Here is an 18,097-nt window from a genome sequence, read left to right as displayed (position 1 = left end):
AAATTAGTTAGTGATAATCAGAATATTCAACACAGAAGATGATTTATTGTATTGAAATGGGAACTTCACTCTCTTGCCTTTTACTCTCTTACCCCTTTCACTCTCTTATGCTTTTACGCTCTTTCCCTCTCATCCTCTCTACCCCCCTCATCTCTTGGGCCTGCCCCGAGCTGCAGCTGGCAGTTCCAAGCAGGGCCTTGCACCCACGCCCTTTGCAATAAACCCCAAGTTCCACTACCTGGCTTCAGAGATCTCTTGTCTCCGTCCGTCTGGACTGTGCAAGCCCCCGCCACTCCTACAGACTGCCCCCTCCTACAAGTTTGCATCAGGGTGCCTTGAAAATCTTGGTTGCTGTATTATGTTTACACCATTATTTACAGGGAATAACAGAAAAACACACTCTTATTTCAAAACAAGTATTATTCAACATTTATTAAAATTGGGTTATTTCACCCATTCATATATGCTCAAATGCAGTTTAAGCCTTTGATGTACATAAATAGATAAAACTTAATAACACACAGTTAATAGATGTATCTTTTTAGTATTTATATTGCCCAAAAGAAATGTGAAATGTGAGAGGTTTGTGAATTTTTAAATTTTACCTACTAGCTGAGTTATATGCATTCTATGGGACTGTCAAAGTCTAGATTAGTGAAATTATATTAAAGAAAAGCTTTATTTGCTAAGAAATGTATTGGGCCACTGGAGAGGTGGGTGGTGGGAAATTAGACCAAAAATACCTTTGATTATTTTAGGTTTTTACCTCGATGACTACATAAATTAAGCATTCAGTCCAAAAAGTGCTCATTTTTCCTTTGAAACAAAATATTTTAATGAAGCATTTTTCTAATAATGTATCAGTGAAGATAACTAACTTTTAAAAAGTCTGGTTCACTTGGAATACCTACAATTTTAATGGGAGACAGAGAAATCACTAGCTTGTTATCTTTTACAATTTCTGCTTTTCCTGTTATCCAGTGGTGACTTGAGCACAAAAACCGCTTAACTACAAAAATAAGTTATGGGAATCAAAACACATAGAGAAGACAGTTTAAACTACGCTTGTAAATTATTTCTGTATTGCAAAGGCTGTACTAGCTCCTGCAACTTCTGAAGCAACTACAGATGTTGTTCTATATTATGGCACTTATTTAATGACTGTTTCATACTTTGCTATAGATCTCGCATCTCCTTGATACTTCCACCTATCTCCTAATATCCATTATGTATCTGGTAGCCCTTTGCTTCTCTGCAAATTCCAAACCCACCCCCTCCTCCCTCCCCCCAACCCTCATGCTACCCCAGAATGCCTTTTTTTCATACAAATAGGGTAGAAGATGGAGATAAGAAAGGGGATCAAGATTAAGCTAGTTATAGGTATGTCATCCTAAATTTAATCAATATTTCACTTTCTTAGACTTCCCTTTTCAGTTTTCCTTAATGACTTTGAATTTTGTTCTTCAAGTGCAAATACAAAAACTAGATGTTTAAAATTCAAAACACTGTAGCAATTTTCACCAAGACTTTATTATGATACATTAGTAGGGATTTACATTAGACAAATGCTTGCATCGTTGTTTTACTTTCATGGATCCATTATTTCCTATCTCACCTAGCACGATCCAGTCCTGAAAGCAGGTTTTAGAGTTCCTTGAGAGATTCCATGTTATGAATTCTGCCTTTTGTATACAATAGATATTTCAGTCTGTCCAAGTAAGTAAAACTCCACCTGGAAAAGCAAATACACTGTGTGACAAATAATAAAAAAAGAGATACTTAATACTAAATTTCTGAAGTAGTCTATGTGCTACACAAAGTTAAATAACTTCAAAGCCAAAACCAAAAATCATCACATCCAAAGTCAAAACCAAAATTCATCTGCACCACTGCTCCTTGTACTTGCTCTCTCTCTGCTTTTTAACCGCAACATGTCCATGACACTGCGTGCGTATATGTCTCGCAAGTTAACATTGATATTTGAATCGCTGGATGAGTTCTTCATGAGTTTCTTTAAAGCTTCACGCTGCCGAAGAGCAGCTTCTTTTATCTTCAGAGTAAAATAACAAGCAGAAAAACGGTCATTTATTATAGCTATTGGCAAAGCCAAAACCAGTATTCCTGATAGTATACACATAAAGGCTACTACCTTACCAATGGTAGTGTCTGGTCTAATGTCACCATAACCAACTGTTGTCATGGAAGTTGTTGCCCACCACCAAGCACCAGGTACACTTGTGAAAGTTGTGCCTGGCACACCTTGTTCAACAAAGTACTCCACAGTGGAAAATATAGAGATTCCTACAGAGAGGAAAAGAAGCAGAAGGCCAACCTCCTCATAGCACTGAGCAATAGTCATCCCAAGGGACCGCAAGCCTGAAAGATAAGAAATGCTGTCAGTAGGTTGATTCATGTAGCTGTCATTATATCTTTGCAAAAAATGTCTTACTTAAAGGCTGACTGCTTTATATTTTCTTTGAATGCGGGTGAACATGTCTTGACAATCACAGATTCAGTAAGATTAGAGAAGACCTCCAAGGACATCGAATCCAACCTTTAACTCAACACCAGCTTGTCAAGTAAAACATAGCACTAAATGACACATCCAGTTGTTTCAACACTTCCAGGACTGTGACTCTATCACCTCCCTGGGCAGCCCATTTCAAAGCTTAACCACCCTTTCAATGAAGAAATTCTTCTTGATGTCCAACCTGAACCTCCCCAGTACAGCCTGAGGCTGTTTTCTCTTTTCTTGTTGCTTGATGCCTGGGAGGAGAGGCTGACCCCACCTGGCTACACCCTCCTTTCAGGTAGGAGGTAGAGAGCAAAAAGGTTCCCCCTGAGCCTCCTTTTCTCCAGGCTGAATAACCCCAGTTCCCTCAGCCACTCCTCATATGATTTACTCTCTCGATCCTCACCAGTTTCATTGCCCTTCTCTGGACATGCTCCAGCACCTCCATGTCTTTCTTGCAGTGAGGGGTCCAGAACGGGATACAGGATTTGAGGCTTCCCAGTGCTGAGTACTGGGTGATAAATAGTTCCCTAGTCCATTTGGCCACACTACCCAGGCCATGATACCTGGGCCTTTGCAGTCCCTTGGGCACAGCTGGCTCATCACACCCAGATCCTTTTCAGCCATTCTTCCCTCAGCCTGTTGCACTGCAACAGGGGTTGTTGTGATGCAAGTGCAGAACCCAGCGCTCGGCTTTAATGAACATCATACTGTTGGTCTCAGCCCATCTATCCAGCCTGTCCAGATCCTTTTGCAGAACCCTTCTATATCCTCCAGCAGATCAACTCCTCCACCCAACTTAGTGTTGTCTACAGACTGACCTGATTCTCTCATTCAGATCATCAATAAAGATATTACACAGGACTGGTCTCAATACTGAGCCTTGGGGACTCCACTAGTCACTGGCCCCCAACTGGATGTGGCACCATACACTAACACTCCCTGGGGCAAGTCGTCCAGCCAGTTTTTACCCCAGAAAAGAGTGCATCTGTTCAGGCCATGGGCCTCCAGTTTCTCCAGTAGAATGCTGTGGGAGACAGTGTCAAAGGTTTTATTGCCATCCAGGTAGACAACATTCATAACCTTTCCTTCATCCACTAGGCAGGAGATGTAGTCATAAAAGATCAGGATGATCAAGCCTTGGCTGAATTGTCCTTTCCTAAGCTCAGAGCTGGGCCTGATCCTCTGGTTGTCCTGTACATGCCATGTGATCACACTCAAGATAATCTTCTCCATAATCTTCCCCAGCACCAAGATGAGGGCTGTAATTCTCTGGATTCTCCTTCTGACCCTTCTTGTTGGTGGGCATTACATTTGCTAGCTTCCAGCTACCTAGGACCTCCCTGGTTAATGAAGGCATAAATGATGGCCAGCATGGTGACAAGCTTTCCTGCCAGCTCCCTCATCACCCTAGGATGAATCCCATGTGGCCCCAGAGACCTGTGAGTGTCTAAGTGGCACAGCAGGTGACTAACTACATCCTCTTGGATTGCAGGGGTCTATTCTGCTTCCCATCCCAGTCTACCAGCTCAGGGGGTTGGCTGCCATGAGGATATCCACTCTCTCTGTTAAACAATGAGGCAGGGAAGATATTAAGTACCCCAGCCTTCTCCTCAGCCTTGGTGATAATGTTACTCCCCTCCACAACCAATAAAGGACAGAGATTTTCCTTGGCCCTCCTTTTGTTGGTAATGTATTTATAAACCCACTTTTTACTACCTTTCACACTGGTGGCCAGATTGAGTTCTAGCTGAGCTTTTGCTTTTCTGATTATCTCTCTACATGACCTAATGAAATCCCTGTACTCTTCCCAAGTTCCTCTCCTTCTTCCAAAAGTCATAAACTCTCTTCTCTGAATTCTGGCAGAAACTCCCTGTTCATCCAGGCTGCTCTTCTTCCTCCTTTGCTTGCCTTAAGGCACATAGGTACTGCCTGCTCCTGAGCCTTCAAGACTTCTTTCTAAAAGTATGTCCAGCCATTCTGGAGCCCTCTGTTTTAAGGCCTGTTTCCCAAGGGACTCTCTGAACCAGTGTCCTGAACAGGCCAAGTCCTGCCTGCTGGAAATCCACGTGAGAGATTTTGTTGACCTCTTTCCTCACTTCACCAGGAATTGAAAACACTCTTATTTCATGGTCACTATGCTCATAATGGCCTCTGACCACCACATTTCTTTGCTGGTCTAATGACCTGGTAGGCTAAAAAGAGGTGCTGTTCTAAGCAGAAGCTGAGAAAAAGTGATTTACAGAAATAGATCACAGCGTTAGACTGAACACTTGACATCATTCGTATTTTCTTAATACAGACCATAGGAATTCTTATTACTTATCACCTGAACTATGTACACATATAATTTAGATAAACTAAACTATCTTGATTAATAAATCAAGATTTATTGGCTGTGAGAGAAGATCTAGCACCACTCGAAACTCCTTAAAAACACACTAAAAACACCTGCTTTATATTTTGAGACTAAATGTGCCAAGCCTCTGTTTTCCAGCCACTGCAGTATTTTTCTCTTGGACCTAGGAGCCCTTAGTTACCAAATTTGTGTTGCTGTGTGAGTACTTAGAGCCCAGTTCAGTTCACTCAATAACTTTTTCTTTGAGGACTGTTTTCAATCCTTTTATAATTGTCACAGACTCTCTTTGACCCTTCTTCCTTCCACCCAATCTTCCTTGCACTGTAGACATCAAAACTAAAAGGTTTTCCAGTAACAGCTGCACTTGTGCTAAACTCAAGGTAGCAAAGCAAGCAGCAAAGCATATCCTCTCAATGCAAGCATTAATCCTGTTAATTGACTATGTTCTGCATCAGTCCTTTTGTCCATGAGCTGCACAGGGACCACTGTGCATAACTCCCTATATTCCTGTTAGAGCCACTGCTTCAAGGCTAGACAGCCCCACAAAAGCAAGCAAGAAAGTAAATCCAAAAATAGTGCAATGGATAAATATTGCACACATAAAGAAAGAAGGAAGATAACAGGGTACCAATTCAGCTGAGACACATAGGAGACTGACATTATCTTTTGAATGACTTTGGATTAGTTTTTAATGCTGTTCTTTAAAAATGCTTTCTCTAATAAATGAGAAAAACATAATGCTTATGAATTACCCTTCATAGGTATATTTCTCACTAAACTAGTGTTTGCAAAACAGCTTACTGAGGCTCTGCCTCTGCTTGCAGACTTCATGTGCTCGTTAGTGTTATAGGCAATTTGATTGTTTGACAGTCTCAAATAACAAGATGTTAACATTTCTTGCTTTTGGCTCTTTCTTTTTCCCCGCAGGTTTATTGGATTTTAGAAGTTTTATGTACGGCAAACACTGGAAGTACACAGTAGAGTTTGGAGGCAATGTTGGAGTTTTCTTCCAATGCTATCTGCTACAAACTCCAGTAAAGAACTTACCCATACTGAGATCTTATATTACTATAACTATGATCTGTAGAATGTTTATTACAATGATATATATTAAATCTTTAACACAAAGGGAATAAGATATATCAGTGCAATCTTTTCTCTGTAAATATGACTGCCTTCATATTTTGGGAACACTAATATCAGCAGAGCAAAAGCTCTGTGAGATAATTGCAAGAACTCAGATCAAATTCTGATTTCCAAGGAACCCTATGAACCCTTGCCCTGTAAAACTTCCTACTGAACAAGGCAGAAGAAACTCTTAAATCTTTGTATCACAATGATGACATTCTAATTTTTCCTATGGTTAGTTACTCTGTTCAGGGTCTGATTTTTTCTTTTTATTATTCTTAGTTCTAGTATACTCATCTAAAATTAAGATATAATTCTTCATGTCTTTAGATGAAGTCAGGAAACATTACTAGGCAAATCTATGAATCAGAGAAGTTACTGGACTCCACAACTCATTCTAAAGGGAATCAGTTGGTGTAATGACATGTATAAAGTATACTACTACATTACTTTGTACCTTTTAAAAATGTCTCTGAGTCCTGGCACGTGGCCAAACTAAGGCTGTTCCAGCACAGACACCTCAGCAAGTCTTACAGCTTCTCATGAGAACTCCTTGCCAGGAACTGTGACAGCTTGGTTACTCATGCTTGGAAGGTGCTAAGGTGCTTTAACAGAGCTGGTGTGAGGCTGGCAAGCAGCCCCAGCTCTGGTAAGAGGAAGAGGAAGCATTTCTGCCATGCAGGTCAAGTTCTATCTCTTTTTTGTCCAAAGTGACTTGGCAATACAAAAGCTTCAGTTTACACAGCACTTAAACAACCCTAAAGTTTTAAGACAAAAAGTGTTGAAGTTTCAACTTTACCTGACTCTAGAGGCACAAGAGCCTTAAATATGCTATGGTCTTCTCTCAAAGACATGCTCATTGCCTTTGCAAGTAAGATGCTCGTACCCTACTTCTCCTCAAGAAGTCCCTCCGTATGTGCTTCCCAGAGGAGACCAGCAAGGTCCCTGAAAACATGGTCCTGGGGCAAGGCAACAGCTGAGGAGCATCTGAGAACATGACAAATGCAGCTTCAGTTCTCTTGTATTCTTGAAGTTACTAAAATACGTTTTGCTATATCGGAGGAGTAGTCTTGCCCTCTAGCTACACATTTTATGGACAGAGGTACAACTGATTTCTCAGTGGTTCCTTGATGAAGTACATTACTTAGCATAAGTAGCTGCACACTCACACCAGTCTAGCCTGAGTGTTTTTAAGATCACATCCCTCAAGTGAGCTGGCTTCAGCTTCCAAAGGGGTAGAGATGACTTTTTTCATTTCTTATTTTCATTCTTGTTCTTGTCCCACAGAAAGGGTTAAGTTGCTATTTCTTGAAAGTGAAGAAAAGAACTGATGTTTTTTCGCCTCACTCATTCCTGCCAGGCTGCTGTTGTGATCCCAGCTTTGCTATGGCTCCACAAAGTACCACAGAGATGTTCTCCTTGTGGCTGTGAACACCCCTCCTTGGTGAAAGAGAAGCTGCTGCCTTCAGACACAAATCTTCTGCTTTTGTATTCATCTTGACACCCAAAACAACTGAGCAGTGCCTGAAGCTCTGTCAGGTCTTAGAGTGTAGGAGTTGGAGTGAAGCTTCACTGGGAGGCACCTGTCAGATCCAAGGCAAGAGAGCAAGAAGAGCTTTGAGAGCTGCCCTGAACACTGAGGTTTATCACTACTGCCTAGGGATGTGCAAGGAGAATGGTCTCTATGCATGATAAGTATGAGGCTCATCTTGTATTAGGAGCTGTGGTAAAGGATGTATTTAGAAGCACATTAACACACTTCTTTGGACAGGAGATCAAAACAGTGAGTTTCTACATTTAAATCATACAAATGGGATTTAGCGTTCTGGAACTAAGTAGGCAGCAACTGACCTACCAAAGAAGCAACACAATGATGGTAACACTGCTCCAAGTGGTTTAAATTGAGGCACATGTTGCTTCTTGTACCTTGAAACTGGCATTTTAATTCCAGTAAAAAGAAGACAGCACACCTCCAGATCACGATACTATATTTTTATGTAATTAATTCACTTTTACCTGACATGGTACTATTAAATTCAATATCACTCAATATTGTGATGTAAACTGTGGCAAATACTGAATAATTAATTTAAGAATATGTAAACCTAAGTGTTTAGACCATCCTTGAAAGTATGTCTACCTGAAGTTAGCAGTTATACAAATATCTGAAACATCTGATTTCAAGCTTATAGAGCCACAAAACTGAGTAACAGAATGAACACATTCACTCTCTAATAGTAAATTGCAATAAATTGGAAACTTAACTTGATTTAACATACTTTTGTATGACCATTTTGTTAGTCAGCACAAAAGTGTCCTGATGAGATAAAATCTTTTTCTTATTTTCAAAACACAGTTAGAAAGGATTGCGTTCACATTACAACTACCATCAAAAGTGGGTAAAAGCATTGCAAAAAACCTCTACCAAACCCTGCAAAACATGTAATGAAGCAAAACACATTGCCAGACTGAATCATTATAAAGTTTCTATCATCTGCTTTCGAAGGGACTGTTATGCATCAGTATAGGCATAATCTAGTGTAGAGAGTAAGATTATGATACTTCCCAAACCACTATGATTATGCTTATGATTATGAGTAGTATCAAAGCTACTCCCTGCCACTGGCAGGCAGGTTTGCTACCTTTAAGTGGTAACAAAAATATGACACATTATGCTGCTGTGAGCACACTGTAACTCCTGCTGAATTTGGTCCAGTTCACAGAGAGGGCTCTCCAAAAATACAGACAGGCATCAAACCATTCCTGCTTCATGGCTGGAAATTCTGAAAAGGCACATTGGGTGCTTTTCAAGAATGATCATCACTATCTTCAGAACAGCTAGATTTAGGTAGATACATAATCAAATCATTTTGAAAATGCCAAGACAGTTTTTATTATTTTATGTAGCCAGGCATGCACATGCCACAAAGAAGTAATAAAATCAGGGGAAATGTAAGAGGAAATTCAACACTTTCCAATAATTCCCAGCTTCCTCTGATAAATTCCCACTGGAAAATGTTAACTTTTATGCCTTCCTTTCACCAGAGAGAGCAAACAAGATGGTTCACAGAAAGGTATTTCACCTTACATCCCACCCCTGCTTGCTGTTCATTCACCTGTCAGGAGTGCCAGGGCACCAAGGGCCCCAGACCAGTTGGTGAACTCTGGCTGAACCTGGCACTGCTGTTCTGCGCTGCACTCAGGTCCCCCTGCCTAAGCAGCCCCTGATGGGCTCCACATACCACTGGAGTACCAGTGGGTTCAATGGGGCCAGAGAGCCCCTCAGCCCATCACCTCCAAAGGTTTCCCTGAAACATTCTCCACTGTGGCTGTTTGCAGGATCTACGACATGGACAAAATCATGACATAATTCTTTACACATGATTTTAAACAAACAAAATTGTGACAGCTATCATTAGTGGACCTTGGAACATACAAAAAGTCTGGGCTGATGATCTCTGCTTCTTCCCTAATAAAATCAACACATATATATGTTTTAAAATTTATCACACTATGACTGACTGGTGGATGATTTACAGTATGCAACACTGAGGTCTGCTTATGTAAATGTTCAAAGCAAACAATATGCAAGGCTTTATGAAGGGCTAAAATTTTTTGGAGAGGCCCTTATCACTCAATTACAACATTCAAAAGTAAGATCTTCAAAAGCCATTACTGCTAACAGATTGTGTAATGCAATGCACACACAAAATGGAGGACTGTGCCCAGGACAACTATTGCAGGCAGTGAAATTGAGAAGTATCACAGCCATGGCCAAATATACCTGTTGAATGTCTTCCCAGCTTCAACATCCGCAGGGCTCTGAGAAGTCTCAGCACTTGGACAATGCGCCCCACGTTCTCCAGTTCTTGGGAGCTCTCACCACCACACAGGCTCTCTACCAGCAGGGTGATGTAGAAAGGCAAAATAGCAAGGAGGTCTATGATGTTTGCCACACTCCTTAGGAAGCGGCACCGATCTCGTGCACACAGGAACCTCAGGACAAACTCCACCGTGAACCACGCAATGCACAGGTACTCTAGGGCATCCAGCAGTGCTGGGGCCAGCCAGCTGAGCTCTACTGAAATCAAGGCCATGTTGGCAATTGACACAACAACAAAAACCATGGACAAAGTGCCAAACGTCCTGGCTGCTGCAGAGGAGCCAGGCTTTTCCAAAAGTTCCCAAAGTTTCTGTCTGACATTGGGACAGAGGCTACCAGAAAAGTCCTCTTCTTCATCTTGGGCATCCAGTTCTTCTGCATCTTTCTTGATGTCTAAGGCTTCACTCAGCTCCTTCCTCCTGAAGTACCTGCCCAGGAACACCCCCCAAAGAGATTTTGAATACAAATAGGCAGATAGTTGTCTTATCATTCACTATGCAAGTCAGAAGAATACACATTAAAGTTTACCTTATGTGAGCTCAGAAAACCCTATTATCAAGCAAATGGCTTTTATTGTTGAGCCCCTGCAGCATGGTTCCACTGACTCATATACTTCTATTACCCCATTTCACATCAGTGACACGTTCTATATGCAGAATAATTTTACTGATAGTGATTTATTTATATGGATCATGCTGACCACAGTAGAATCTGCAGCAAGACCGACATGAGTTCTTAGAAGCAATCCTGGCACAACCAGATCCTCTGTTTTTAAACAGTTCTAAATTTGTTTAATTGTATGACATTTTTATTACACTAGTCCATATTTGCAATAGTAAAACTGAAGGCATAATAAAAGCCATGCTGTTCATGGGTGAACTTCTGATCAATACACATGAAGATGACAAGGTATCTTTCTTTCTTTAGATATATGGGCTCTCACACAAAGTGCACAAGCATTTGTACTGAGTAAAACTTAGAGACTGCAAATATATATAGTGTCTTGTCAGAGTAAGAGTATATTTAAAGTGGAATTTTGTCAATTATAAACACTCACAGTACGCTAAAAAAATCTTTTTCTTTCATATCTTTTTTTTTGACTGCTGCAAAGTTCAAGCCTTAGACAAAGGTGTTGTACAATTTTGTCTTCAACACAGTTAGTCCTGCATATGTCAAAAAGGTCTGTAGCTCTATGTATCACTAAAGTAGTAGGAGCATTCAGTTATACCTACTAGAAAAGGAAGAAAGGTATGAAAACTAGGCTGCAATCTTCTCAGCTGAACAACTAAACCATACTAGGGTAGGATACCTTTAATATCTTTTTGGGATGATATTACTTCTTTCTAATAATTTTGACATAACTGTTATAACTAAATAGCAGTTACACTCTTTAGAAAATTCATTTCTTCAATACTAAAAAACCAAAACCAGTAACATTGAATATGGTGGGAAATTAACTGCAAATAGAATTAACAGAAACATCCTGGGGGTGGTTCAGTCAAAACCTACCTCGTTCCTAAACTGCCTGTTATAATTTGTCTCCAGCGAGCCATGTTCCCGCTGTTGCTGCCCCCTCCCTGTAAGCTGCTACATCCACGTGCGATGCTTCCTTTCATGGCTCCTCCTGGAGCCATGCCACCCACACTCAGCCTGGCAGGTGACCAGCCCCCCTTCTGCCTCTCCAGCTTGGATTTGGAAATCCTTCAAAAATAAAGTGCAGGTGGGCAGGATCCAAACCCTCCCAGCACTGTGTCTGACTCCACATCTAATCCCTCTGTGATAACCTTAAACTGAATGATTGAAGGGGCATCTCTCCTTTCACAACCCTTTTCATCTCTGGCATTGTCCTTTTCAACATTTTGAGCTTCGAGGGCCAGTTTGAAGCCACTACAGGACATCCCAGACCCTGTTCCTGTTACTGTCTCACTATCTTGACCTCACCAGCAACCTTTCCCACAGCAAGTGGAAACTGTGACCTCATCCAACACATCTCCCATTTCTGACACCCATCCACTGCACTCAGGGCTCAACTCACACAACTTTTCCTGCTACCTCACTGATCCCCACTGCTGGATCTCTCATCTGAGGGTCTCTGAATGCAAGTCGATGTGGAACTCATCTAGCCCACAATCCACAAGATGAGGAAGCCTCATCTTCCCACAACTCACCGGTCTCTGCAGCAGGAATCAATGCTGAGCTCATCCAAACCCCAGTACTGGATCTCTTGCAGGAAGGAGAGTGCACATAGCTGCTCCATCACATGCAGCCTCCCTGTCTGGTAGTAATTCAGGATGTAGTGAAATGCCTGTGAGCTCCGGTCAAAGAAATACTCATTCTCCACAAGGTTGGCATCATCACAAAGCTCAAGGAGGCCAGAAGCCACATCCCGGGCAGCAGAGACCACTACTGCCAGTTTGCCAAGACGGGTGTCAGGGTAGCAAGACAAAGTTTGCTGGGACATCACAAAGCGGCTGCCTCCTACATTGATAGTAAAGCAGTCCAGAGAGGGAATGACCTTCTGGAGCAGGGGCCCCTGCTCTTCCTCACTAGAGAAAACACTGGACTCCAGCGAACCCAGGGATGTGCTACTCCCTGGTTCCTCCAAGGATGCTTGGGAAGAAAGAGACATGCAGCAGGGAGGCGACTTCATCCTGTAGCTGCCAGCAGCAGCCCACACTCTCCAGGATCAAAATCACAACACGGCTGCAGAGAAGGCTGCCCCGCCAGGCTTGGAATGTCGCCTCTGGCTACCGTCCCAGGGACACCGCGCCGTCCCCGCTGCCTCCGGGCGGTGCCTGGAATTGGGCGGAGGTCAGGCGGTGCTGCACAGCCCAGCGCCGCCCGCACTCGCGAGGATGCCGGAGGAGCCACGGTACCTGAGGCGGCGTCACCTCGTGCTGTCCGCGCCGGCACCATCCGCCCGCGACGGCCCCTCCGCTTCAGCGCTCATCTCCAGCCGCTGGGTCGGGGCAGGGGAAACCCGCCGGCACGGCGCAACACGGAACGCCGGCTTCAGCGGCCACTCCGGGCAGCGCCCCGACAGTAGCCCTAGGGGCCGCTGGCCAGCTCGTCCCCTCCCGCCCCGCGCTCGCACTTCGGCCGGGGCTGCTGCGGGCGGAGCGAGCCCCGCGCCGGGGCAGCCGCCGCGAACAGAGCGCCTGGGCAGGGCTGCCGCCCCCGGCCCGCCCGGCCGCTCCCCGCCCCCCGCCCGCCTCACCTGCCCGCCGCCCGGCTGTGCCGCCCCCGGCCGGCTGCCTCCGCTCGCTCCCCCGGCTCCCAGCTCCGGGCAGCGCCAGCGCCTCTCCATGGCGGGCCCTGTGCTGCGGGGGGCAGGCGGCAGCGGGGGGCGCGGGCTGGGCCGGGCGGGGCCGCGGGGCCGAGCCGACCCCGCCCCGCCCCGGAGCCGCGGGCCCGGCAGCCGCAGGTGCGGTGGCCGTGCCGTGTGTCCCACCCGGGGCTGCCTCCGGCGCTTGCAAACTTCCCCGAGCCAGTTGGCAGGGCGGCTCGGAAGCCGGCCCTCCGCGGTGTGTGTAACCCCACACGTGTCGCTAAGCAGGGAACGTGTCCTCGCTCAGACTGCTCCCTCGGCTCAAGTCTGAAGTCACTCGCGTAAAGAAGTCACTGTAAGTCGATGGGCGTGAGCGAGCCTGTTTTAACCGAGCTGCACTTAGCCTGTTTTCAAAAATACTCTGGAGTATCTTCATTACCTGTGCTGACTTTGTAGGTCCTCAGTTCAACAATGCAAAAATTTTGTTCATCCTCCTCAGTATATTTCCTTTTCTCCTGTGAAGCAGTTATTTCTAACAAACACTTGCTTTGGAAATTCGTGCTTTCTGCTGCCTCTGACTCCTCGCGAGGGTGGGCAGCTGCCGATATTGCAGTGGCATCTCCCAGGAGGGGAAATTGTGGAGCATGCAAAATGTGGCGTTGTGTCTCATGCCACCTGCATCATGTGATGTCCCACCAGCTTTTTATCCCACGTTGCTTGTTGCATACAGCTGTGTCCAGTTATGCACATTTCTAACATTTACTTCAGAGAGATCTCATAAGAGTTTCATCTTTTGGGTACTGGTAATCCATATTTCAAATGAAGCTGAACGTTTACCATATTGCAGAATTGCAACACCCACAGCAACCTCTCTACTCAGCACTTGCTGGCATAGAAATCTGTTTAAGTGACTGTTGGCAAAAAAAATTACACAGATCAGAAAGAATCCGGTGGAGAATAGCAAGGGTGGGGTTTGGAAGTCATGGCCCAGGAAGAAAACACAGAGTGGGATAGCTATGGTGGAAGGATGGAGCATTGTGATAGTCTTCAGACATGTAAAAGGCTGCTCACAAAGGTAAAGATGATATCCTCTGTTCTCCTTGGATAAATTGGACATGTGTAGAAGTAATGGAGTTGAAAAACAGGAAGGATATTTAGAGTAGCCATTACAAAGGCTTTGATGAAGCAGTGGAAAAGGCAGATTTGTGTCTGTTGCAGGTCATCAATGAGGTGGCTGGACAAGGATCTGTCAGAAATAGCAGATGTGTGGTGCTGCTTTTCCTGAGGTAGTCTGGAAGGGTTAGATGAACTTGTAATACCCCTTCCAACTCTCTAATGCTGTATTTGAAGTGTATCATAAAGAAAAATACTTATTTTCATAGACATTTCCCTTTTTATTGTTTAAAAATAAAATTTAAATATCATTTAAATGAATAAGCACAAACCTATGAACTAATTTTCCTTTAAAACTATCAACAATTGCTGTTATGCAGCAGGCTTTCAGGAATCGCTCATTTTTAATCCAGGTTTGCCACTCAGGAGTGCAGATCCCTCTGACAGATAGCACTTAAGCCAGCACTTAATTAAAAGCAATAATTAAAAAAGTAATTAAAACCACCAGTCAGACCAATTTAACAGCATCAATGTGAAGTACCTCAGAACAGCAAGATGCCTTACTGACTGTAATAGACCCCTAATTGTTTAGTCAATAAACTACCCACTCAACCTCTTTTTAGTAGTCATTCTTTCCATCAGCCAGAAAGATTTTTTCAGGAATATTTTCTCCATTAGAAGGGAGAGCTGAAAACACTCTCCTCCCATCATGACAATTCAAGGGATTACTTCAGATTCACTGGTGTTTCTAAGAACCTGGCTGCCAGGTTCAAATCCCAGCCTCATTAAAACTGTAGATAATTTGTTCTCAAAATACTCTGATACATAATTTCCAGTGCATGTAGGAGACCTTGAGAGATCAGGTTCATTTTTCTGTTTACTTATGTCCTTATGGAACAATGACTGTATACAGGTATATTTATTTCACTTCAAACTTAATTTTTTGTCTGATTATCAACTGTTCAGACCAGAGTGTTTTCTTCAAAACAGTAGAGGAAAGCCATATGTTAAGGATATGCATTCCTTTAGTTTTTTGCATTCTTCTATGTACTTCTCACTGCAGGAAAGTGACATCACCAACAAAATTCTGTAGTGTCTATAACTTCCATACTGTAAACTCACATAATAGACAGGAGACATGTGTGTATGACGTAGCACCTTACTTCTAAGTACTGTTTCCCTACTGTTTCACTACTAAATCTAAATTTAGATATTTATTAAAAAAAGGACTTACAAAAACCTTCTGAAAATTATTTTCAAATGTAACAATAACATAAAGCTGGAACATTTCAAAGATAGGCTCAAAACCAGAGGATTTATTTTTCTACTACTAGAGACAAAAGAAACAGACTTTATTGGTGCATATTTTATTTTCGGGGAAACTCTTAAAGGATCTGCTATTTGTCATTCCTGCTCATTTGTACATGAGAAACTAAAGCAACTTTCATAATTTTATCATTCCCTTGGCAAACCCTCTTGAGCAACCATATTCATATATCCCTAGAGTAGTAGCAAAAGCTGCTATAAGAGGACAAGGAGTCATTTGGTCTTAATCATGCTGCCAGTGAAATGCTGCAGCTGAAGTGAACCACAGACATTTCCAAGGCGGTTTGGCTCATGGAATTAGTAGTGTTGGACAGAACCATGTCTGCCTGGTTCAGATCTGGTGTTCAGACCAAAGGAACTATACTGCTTTGTCATGTCAGAATATCTGAAACAACTGAATGCTAATGACATCTGTCTGAACTACTGTCTTTACCAATGCTTCTGCTGATATTGCCCTGATGTGATATCACTGACAGAAAAAACAGATTTCATTATTTCAAGACATGGTACAAAATAATATTTGATGGAATGCTGAAATACGAGTTGCAACCCAGTATGTCTGTTGTGGGAGTTGAAAAATTTACTTCAGCAAAAAGCCAGCTGTTACAAAAACCTCTTATAATGTGTTTTCCTGATTTTCTCTACTTGTGTTGAAAACTATGATTTTATGGCAATTGTGTAGTCACTTTTTTTCAGCTGGTATAGTGTGATGTACAAAAAAAAAGCCAGGATGTGCAGGCTAAATATTTGTCATTATCTTTTCAATTAGGCTTGATTTTCTTTGTACAGAAGTAGTGCTTCACATCAACTGATTCTTAATTACTGTAATTTCTAACATACTGGATATCCAAATTTTTTAATATTTTGATCTCATACATTAGTCTGTTTTGGAACTTAAAATCTAAATGATTCCTTTGGTCCTTATGTAGTAGAACAGAGGGAAAGCATTAGAAAGAAGTATGATAGGTAGGGTATTTCTAGGCAAACTTCCTCCAGGAACACCTTGATAATTTTCAGTAGCACAGGAATTTGATAAGCAGGAGGCTGCATGGAACCTAACATGTTTAATCATTTTTCATGGTGCACTAAATTCTTCTTTGAATTAATTTATGTTTCAATGTTGATAATGCTTTGTTCAAGATTCTCCACAATTTAACTGTGCACAGGGCGAAAAATACCACTGAAGTGTGTTTAACTGTTCTCTGTTCTGGTGTTGTGATTGCTGAATAATGGTGTCCTGCTCATGTTGCCAGTACTGTTCATGATTTTGCTGACGTCTGCCATACAATAGTCTCTGGAGAAGTGGTTAGTTATAATAATATAAATTTAGTTTTAATATGGATCCAACAAAGCTTTGTGAGTAATAAATCATATCAAGAGTTAAAATTAATGAATGTTAGCAGTATCACTGTTAGTCTGTGACAAATTTTGTACAAGACTCAAGTTTTGAGCCCTGAATTCAACTGCATTTGGCATGAGACATAATCTGTATCATAAACTCAATTTCCTTCAGGTAGATCAAGAGTTACTCCTGCAAATGACAATGGTACTGGCTACATCCTCTGTTGAGTATTTCCCATTGGTTAGTGTAAAGCAGTGCTCTTCAGGACCAGTTGTGGTTCTTTTACAGCCTAGGTGTCTGAAGCCTGACTTTCTTTCATATAGTCTGAGAGCTGCTGTAATGTCACTCTTGCAATAACAGGTGAGAAAAGATTAAACCTAGAAATTCTCTAGACAACTCACTGCTGTTTCCTTTGGCAAGTGAAAAAAAAGAGTTTATTAACAGAACTTTATTCCCCCCAGGGATATTCTGCTTTTCTTGTGGAAATGGTCCAGCTGAAACCAGCCAGATCTCACTTCCTTTGAGCTTGCTGCACAGAACAGACAGATCAGAAGAAGACACACGGTTTGGTTCACATTGTGTGAAAACAGTTTAAGAGAGTATGGAATCAGGGCTATGTTAAGAAAGCTGTTTTCGGTATCTCTGAACACTACCCACTTTCAGACCCTATTTATTTTCTTGCCTTTTACAATGTGGTAGGAAGTAAAAAAAGCATAGCTGGGGAGGTAGTTCTGTAAAGCAACTTACACATATGAGCAGTTCTTTTTTCAAAGTAAGGGCCAGTTTTATATCCACCAACTGCATAGGAAAGAAAGTTGCTGATATTTTCTGATGAAACTGTAATGGAAATGGGCATTGATACATAAAACTGAGTTTGATAAACACTGTATCTAATGCTAGGCTGGATGTTACTTTCACTTTTAGTAGATTGGTGAAGGATATTAATAAGAATTTTCAAATTTTAATTTTAGCTGCATTATTCCAAATCCCTAAAGTCCTCTGAGATGAATAAAAGATATGCAATTAGAACTGACTGTTGACCTACCTAATCCATTTTTTAGGAGCTATTACTCCATCCTCTTATCACTGAACAGGCATATCCCAGCAATGCCAAGGAAGATTACATATATGTATCAAGAGGAAAAATACTTCCCTTTAAACAGGCC

The 18,097-nt window shown here is 42.3% G+C and overlaps 1 protein-coding gene across 2 annotated transcripts; it reads right to left on the bottom strand.

The window, feature by feature from the left end:
- Positions 1-1,511: 1,511 nt before the first annotated feature.
- On the bottom strand, positions 1,512-13,344 carry LOC118700063 (potassium voltage-gated channel subfamily V member 1-like). 2 transcript variants are annotated; one of them, XM_054517279.1, is made up of 4 exons: positions 13,100-13,344; positions 12,051-12,677; positions 9,784-10,310; positions 1,512-2,376 (listed from the first exon to the last, which is right to left on the bottom strand). In XM_054517279.1, the coding sequence occupies exons 2-4, from the start codon at positions 12,530-12,532 to the stop codon at positions 1,865-1,867; spliced, it is 1,521 nt and encodes a 506-aa protein (XP_054373254.1). In that variant the 5' UTR covers positions 12,533-12,677; positions 13,100-13,344; the 3' UTR covers positions 1,512-1,864. The 2 variants fall into 2 exon arrangements, with proteins under 2 accessions (XP_054373254.1, XP_036260273.1); XM_036404380.2 differs by lacking the exon at positions 13,100-13,344 and adding an exon at positions 12,759-13,027.
- Between the last annotated feature and the right edge of the window lie 4,753 nt (positions 13,345-18,097).

Source organism: Molothrus ater, chromosome 1, assembly GCF_012460135.2.
Source record: "Molothrus ater isolate BHLD 08-10-18 breed brown headed cowbird chromosome 1, BPBGC_Mater_1.1, whole genome shotgun sequence".
Classification (NCBI taxonomy): domain Eukaryota; kingdom Metazoa; phylum Chordata; class Aves; order Passeriformes; family Icteridae; genus Molothrus; species Molothrus ater.
Note: the sequence above shows the minus strand (reverse complement) of the source record. Positions and strands in the feature narration are given on the sequence as shown.